The following is a 7,276-nucleotide window of genomic DNA, read 5'->3' on the forward strand; positions in this document are numbered from 1 at the left end:
CCCCCGCCCCCCGCCCTGCTTCCCCGTGGGCAGGGTGAGGCCTCGTGCGTGGCGCTGGTTCCGGCGCTGCTTCCCTGCTAATCTAGGCAGCTCCCTCCTGACTTCCCGGCCTGTCCCTGAGGGGGGACAGAGGTGAGCTGCGGAAGCGGGAGGAAGTCCCCAAGCAGGGACACAGAGCTGGGGAGGGCACAGAGCCACCCTCTTGCCCGACGGGAGACACGGCCGAGGCCGTGGCCAGCAGCGTGTCACGGGCGATGCCTTTGCCAGGGCTATTTTGGTGCCGCTGGGCTCTCCAGCCTGGGCCTGTTCCGGCTGGGAAAGCGCCTGCCCGAGGGGTCCCGCGGTCCCGGGGGCCGTGCGGGCTCCAGGGCCGGCAGCGCTGGTGGCGGGGAGATGCGCAAAGGCCAGGGCAGGGCGGCTCCCGCGCACGTTCCAATGTATCCACATCACCATCCGCAGCTCCCGAGCCCGGGCGAGCCTGCCCGCGGGTGGGATGGGAACGGCAACGGGAATGGGAACGGGAATGGGAAATGGGAACGGGAATGGGAACGGGAATGGGAACGGGAACGGCTGGGCTGGCGGCGGGGAACGATGCCTGGTCCCATCCGAGCCGGGCTGGACCGGAGCTGAGGCTGTGCCAGGGTGACGGGGAGGACACCAGAGCCTTCCCTGCGCCCAGGCAGTGGGGCAGAGGATCCGCGGAGGGAAAGCCAGCTCCCCTCCGAGGAGCCAGGAGGAACGCTGGGAACAGCGCGGGTTTGTGAGGAGAAGGGCTCTGCCAGCCCCGGGCCGGCCAGCGCCGCACGGCTTCCCACATCACACCAGCACTGTGAGCTGGCAACAACAGGCGCTGCCAACCCAGCACCAGCTGCAGACTGGGAGGGTTGGGAGGTAGTGGGACCCCTGGCAGGGATGGAGGCAGGGTGGGAAAGGTGGGATGGCAAGGAAAGGGAAAAAAAGAAAGAAAAAAAAAAAGGGTGGGGGGGGAAGGGAAAAAAAGCCAGCAAGAAAAAAGAGAGGGAAAAAAAAGGAAAAAAGCATGCAAGAAAGAAAGCAAGCAAGCAAGAAGAAAAAAAAAAAAAATAAAGCAAGAGAAAAATTAAAAAGAAAAATAAGAAGGAAAAATAAGAAAAGTAAAAAATAAAAATTAGAAAGAGAAAAAAGAAAGAAAAAGAGTTAAAAAAAAAAAAAAGGAAAAGAAAGAAAGAGAAGTAAATAAGCCAGATTGAGGTGTGACCCTTGCCAAGTCAACCACACGACAGGGAGCACCACCTCAGGGTCATCTGAGCAGCCCTGGTGCTGCCCACCCTGCCCGTGTCCTCACCAGCCTCACGCTGCGGCCGGGGAGAGCCGGGGCCGGACCCCACGCTGTCCCCGCTCCTCCCAGCGCCACGAGGGGACCCCCAGGACCCCCCTGGGCAGCGGAGCCCGAGCCCCGAGGCAGAGCCGGATCCGTCCCGAGGGGGGGCCGGACGGGCAGGGGTCCCGCAGCAGCACCCCCTCCCCACAGCACAGCCCGGGGTGCAGCACGAGGCCGGGCCCCGAGCGGGCAGCGGCTGCCAGCAGGGAACAGGTTACGAGGCGGGGAAAGCTGCCTGCTCAATAATTAAATAAATATCAGCGATCAATAAGCACAATGCAAAAGCAGAGCCGCAGTGGTCGTGCTGTGGGCAAGGGGGGGGTTCCTGAATCTCCCCCTGTGGCCATACGGGCTGTTGGGGGGAGGTTTGGGGACACCCCCTTGCCTGCAGCGTGGGCCCAGGCACAGCCACCCTGCCGCGTGCCGCCGGACCATGGCAGCGTGGCCTGGGGTGACACCAGTGTCCCCACGCACAGCTTGGGGCTGCCCCTCGTCACCCCACGGGGACTGGCATCACCCCTGGCCTCGGGTACTCAGGGGGTGCCCCCACATCCTGCCGTGCGCCACCCCCTGCCCTCTCGGCCGCCAGCGCAGCGTGGCACGGCCGGGTGCACATTGTCCCAAAGTTGGAGGATTTTGAACAAAATGCCTGTGCCCCCCCACCCCCTGCACCCCACCATGTGCAGCTAGGCTTGGGCGGGGGGGGAAAAGCGAAAAGTTTCACGCTACGCAAGAGGCAGCACGGCCGAGCCCGAATCTGCAGCACCGAGCCCCCCCCAGGCTCCCCAAACCCACCGAGGACTCCCCGCACCCCACAGTGCCCCCCCGCACCCCCAAAGCCGGCGGCTTCCCCGCACCACCCACCTCTGGGCGCAGCGAACAAAAAATAAAACCCAAACCACAACGCAATCTTCCAACCCCCCCACGCCCCAAGTGAAAGTGAAGGCTGAAAAACCCAAAAAGCACCAGAAACACCATAAAAAAACCCTGCAAAGGCAAGGGAGGGGGACAAGAGGGGAACGCGGCTCCTCTGAGCAGCCCTGCACGGCCCCAACCCGCCTTTCTCTGTTATGATTATTTTTAGGGAGGGGGGTGTTGCGTTTTCATGGGTTTTCTTGTTCTTTCTTTTTTTTTTTTTTTTTTTTTTTTTTTTTTTTTTTTTTTTTTTTTTTTTTTTTTTGCATTGCTACTGTTAAAGTCTGTTGCGGCCAAAGGAGCAAATTGGGGGAGGGGGGGCGCGGGGGGGTCCCGGTTACCTGGGTCAGGCAGAGAGGAGACGAATACATCCCGAGCCGTGCTGGGAAAGTGCCTAATTGCAGGGCTGAGACTCGAGGCGTAAAAGTTACTGAGTCATTTCGGAGGCTGGAGCAGTCCGGGCGTTTTTTCTCTCTCTCTCCTCCGGAGCGGCTCTGCGGGGCCCGGGGGGGGGCAGCCGGGCTCGGGGGGGCGGCCCCGCGGGAGGGGGGGCCGAGGAGGAAATAAAAAGATTCCAACTTCCACCCCCCCGCCAAAAAAACTTAAAAAAAAAAAAACCAAAACCAAAACAAACCAACCCTTAGAAAAAAAAAAAAAAATAAAAATAAAAAGCAAAATTTTCCCCCCTTGGAAAATAAAGCGCTTTTTTGTTGTTGTTGTTGTTTGTTTGGGGGTTTTGGGGGGGCGGTTTAAAGAGGCAGAAGGGTCATCCTCGCCCCGGGGGGGCCGGGGGTCCGCACCCAGCCTGCAGGCACGGGCGGCAGGGAAGTTAGAAGGGAAGCGGCTCCATCCGAGACCCGGGCAGCGGAGAGAGAGAGGAAAGAAAGAATGAGAAAATGAAAAAAAAAAAAAAAAAAAAAAAGAAAAAAAAAAAAAGAAAAAAAAAAAAAAAAAAAGAGCGAGGAATGAAGTGACGTTATGAAAAAAGCCCATCCCAAAATATTACATCCCATTTAAAGATGTAGGAACCCCCTTTGGCTCGCAGGGCCGAGGCGCTGCGGGGCAGGGGGGGCGGGGGAGGGACGGGGCCCCCGCGGGACGGCGAATCCCCCTCGCCCCGGCGCGGCCAGCGCCGAGCGCGCCCGGCTTTGGCTCTTTTGGGGGTTTATTTTTTAATTTTTTTTTTTTTTTTTTTTTAAACTAAACGGAGCCAATCCAGCGATGGGAGAGAAAAAAAGCCCTGCAGATTCATGTGCAACTTCTGGGCAGCGGCCCCGGCGCGGGGGGTGGTAGCGGTGATACTCCCCGCACCCAGCCCCGGTGCGGGGGGGCCGCCCCGCCGCATCCCGCGGAGACGCTGATCCCCCCCGCGGTATTTAACCAGCGGCAGCATCACGGCGCCACGGGGGAAGAGAGCACCACGGGCAGGCCCACGGCCCCCCCTCGTCCCGGGGAGCCCCGCAACCCCCCCCGCACAAAGGGAGCGGGAGGTGAAAAAAGCGGAGCCTGCGCCCGGCAAACTCCCAACCGCAAGTTCTCAGTCCGCAACCCCCCGGCCCTGGCCGATCGCGGGCGCTAATGACGCTAATTAGAGAGCGCGCGGGGAGCGCCACGGGCGGAACACAAAGGGGATCCCCGGGCACCTCCCGGGCCGGGGGGGCCGCGCCCCGCTCCCCTCCCGCACCGGGGGTCGCCGCTCCCTTCAGGGACCCGACCCGCAGAGCGGCGGCTCCCAGCGCGGGGCCGCGGCTCCAGCGTTGCCTCTCTCTCCCCCAAAATCACGAAAACCGCTTTTTTGTTTTCTTTTTTTTTTTTTTTTTTTTGTTTTCCTTTTTTTTTTTTTTTTTTTTGGTGTTTTTTGGTTTTGGTTTTGGTTTTTTTTTTCCCTCTGCGGGGACGAGCCCCCGCAGCGTCTCTCCCCGCACAACCGATTTTCACTCTCAAACTCTGCCGACCCCCGCGGCCCATCCCCGCCGGGGGTTGGGGTTCACCCCGCACACTCCCCCCCGCAGGGACACCCCGTCCCCGCGGGATGCGGCGGCTCCGCGCAAACTTGGCCCGCTCTCCGCATCCTCCCGGGGCGGCTCGGGCCGCGCCGCCGCGCTGCCCCCGTGGCCTGGCAAGAGGAGGAGCGGGCCAAGCCCCGCATAGCGGGGCTGGGGGAAATGTTTTTATTCTCGCATGAGGACGGTGATTCCCTTCTCCCACCCCAGTTCGGGCAGGGCGGCCCCGCACAGCAGCGCGGACTTGAGCGCGACCCTCCCGGGCGTCACTTCCAAGTTCAAGTCGGTGCGGCTGGCGGCCTCTCCGCCCCTTTTTTAGCGGCCATTTTCAGCTCCATCCAGCCCTCCGCTGGCTGCGGAGGCTCCCCCCGCGCCGCGCCGCGACCTCCCCGCCGGGCGGCTCCCGCCGCCGCCTCCGCCCCCCGGTACCGCGGGGCGGGTGGGCAGGGGGAGGAGAGACGGCGGCAGCTTCCCCCCGCCCGCCCCCGCCGCCCCGCGCCCCCCCGCCCCGACACCGTATTAAACTCGCCCCGCCGCCCCCTCCCCGGCAGCAACTTTTGCTCGTGGGGCACCCGCAAACACACGCACACGGGGAGGGGGGGGGGGAAGAGGTGGGGAAGTAGAAGAGAAAACGAAAGTGTCATGGGACCTACCATCGCCAAGTGCAATTAACGGGCTCCAAGTTGCTGCGAAGCGCAAAGCAAAGAGGATGGATGGGCTGGTTTGGGATTTTGGTCTAAAACGTGTGTTTTCCACCGCGCCGAAGGAGGAGGAAAAAACCGCTGCCCCGCGAAAGAATTAAAAAAATTAAAACCCCAATAATAATAATAATAATAATAATAATAACAATGATGGTAATTATAGCAAAAGTCCTCCGAGGCCAGCGGCACAGCACAGTGTCCCCCGCGGGCGGTCACCCTCGCTCCGGCTCCGTGGCGCTGCCGGGGGCCATGCTCCGGGGGGGGCCGGGCTGCGGGGCGGGGGGCGCGGGGCGGCGGTGACGGGCGGCGGGAGCGCGGAGCCCGCGCCCGGCCCGGCCTTATGCGCTGCGGGGGTGGCGGGGCTGGGGGATGGCGGGGGGGGGTGCGATGGGTATTTTTGGAAGGCAAGCAAAAAAAATTTTTTTTCTAAAAATTTTAAAAAAAGAAAAAAATAAAAATTAATTAAAAAAAAAAAAAAAAATAAAGCCCCGGGAGCGGGGCGGGCGGGCGGCGCCTACGGCAGAGCAGCGCGGGCATCCCCCCCGCGCCCCCCCGGCGCAGCCCCACTCCGGCCGGGCACAGCTCCTCCTCGCAGCCCGCAGCGCCCCGGCCCCATCGCCGCCGCCCCCGCCTCCTCCTCCTCCTCTGCCTCCTCCCCTCGCCCGGGGCACCGGCGGCGTTGCGGCGGGGACGCTCCCGGTGCGGGGGCGGGGAGGGAGGAGGAGGAGGAGGGAAAGAAGGAGGTGTAGGAGGAGGAGGAGGAAGGCTCCGGCCCCGCTCGCCCGGCAGCGCGACGGCGGCCCCCGGATGGTGCGGGTAGGTGGCGGGGGCTGCGGCGCGGCCCCCCCGGGGCCGGCTGGCTGCGGGGCCGCCCCTCCGGCCCTGCCCGGAGCGGGGGGGGGCGCTGGGGGGGCGCGGCCCCGGTGCGGAGCTACCGCAGCGCGGGGAGGAGCCGCGGGCAGCGCCGGGCCCACCGCCCGCCCCCGCCCCGGGCATCCCCGGGCACCCCCGGCCCCGCTCAGCCCTGGCCGCCAGCCCCCAGCCCGGGCATCCCCCGGGCACGCAGCCCGGCTCCGCGCCGCGGAGACTCGTCCTCACCCCCATCCCCGGCACACGGACACCCCCCGTTCCACGGACACACCTCACCACCCCCGGTGCGGACACCCCCCCCGTCACCCCAATCCCCCGGTGCGGACACCCCGCCTGTCACCCCTGTTCGCGGGCGCCTCCCGTGTCACCCCCCCGCCATCCCCACCCCGAGTGTAGACACCTGCCCCGGTCACCCTCGCTGCCACCCCCTTGTCCCTGGGGCGGACACCCCCCGGCTGTGTCCCCCCGGACTCCAGCCCTCTCGAGCATCCTCCATCCCTGCCCCTCCATCCCCTCCAGGGTTCCCCACCCATCCCTGTCCCCCGATGCTCTCGTGTTCTCCCCAGCCTGTCGTTCACCCCTTCCCCAGGAACACCCCCAATGCCCCCATCTCTTAAAGCCACAGCTGCTTTGCAGCCGGGGCTGGGCGGGCTGGGGGCTTTGCCCCCTCCCAGTCCCACTCAAAAGTTGGCAGCGACCTGGGTTTGGTCCGGGAGTGGCGAAGGGCTTGTGCAGGGAGGGGGAGAGCGATTCCCTCCTTTCTATCGACTCCTTTTGTGTCTGGCCCTGGATTTTTAACCCTTGTTATCGAGTAATCCTTTAATCTCTTAATCCTTTCAAATAACCATATTTTTCTATAGGAAGGCAACAAAAATTAGATATTTTTTCAGTTTGCTGAGGGCCGGAGCATGAATCGTGTGCCTGGATTTTTCGGCACGCTCTGTAGTCCTGAACAAACTGGAACATAATCTCCGTCTGCCTTGAGCTCAAATGGTTTCAGTGTGATAAATAATATGCTAAATAATTTATTATATATTTAAAAAATAAAATTAAAGCAAACTACTAAGTCATTTCACTAGTTTTTGTTCCATAGTTTTCTCCCTCTTTTTTAGATTTGTATTTTTTAAGGGGGGTACTCGGAGACTGATCATTTTTACAAGGGCTCAGCTCAAATTTAGCAGGGATTTTGGATACATGGGAGGTTTATTTTATCCATCTCCCATATCCCTTTTGCCTACTAAACCCACCAATACATACCAAGATACTGGACATTAATTTGTACATTCACAGGATATTATGGTGTATTATATTTTATATATATATTATATATATGCATATATTTACTGAGTTATTTGTCAGACACAAGTACGGCCATCGGCCTTATGGAAATGAGTTCTAATTTTATTCCAGCTGCCTATAAAAAAGAG

At 61.0% G+C, this 7,276-nt stretch overlaps 1 protein-coding gene across 6 annotated transcripts in view; it reads right to left on the reverse strand.

Annotated features, from left to right (window-relative positions):
* Nucleotides 1–5,293, reverse strand: part of NFIC (nuclear factor I C) — a 38,578-nt gene extending 33,285 nt beyond the window's left edge. For 2 of the 6 annotated variants that reach the window (XM_056512520.1, XM_056512516.1), the window contains exon 1: nucleotides 4,932–5,293. In XM_056512520.1, the coding sequence (XP_056368495.1) occupies nucleotides 4,932–4,934 (3 nt within the window). In that variant the 5' untranslated portion in view covers nucleotides 4,935–5,293. Of the gene's footprint in view, nucleotides 1–2,616; nucleotides 3,169–4,931 lie in introns of those variants that run through there. The other 4 variants (XM_056512519.1, XM_056512518.1, XM_056512515.1 and 1 more) reach the window with 3 other exon arrangements.
* Between the last annotated feature and the right edge of the window lie 1,983 nt (nucleotides 5,294–7,276).

The sequence above is a fragment of the Oenanthe melanoleuca genome, chromosome 28, assembly GCF_029582105.1.
Source record: "Oenanthe melanoleuca isolate GR-GAL-2019-014 chromosome 28, OMel1.0, whole genome shotgun sequence".
Classification (NCBI taxonomy): Eukaryota; Metazoa; Chordata; class Aves; order Passeriformes; family Muscicapidae; genus Oenanthe; species Oenanthe melanoleuca.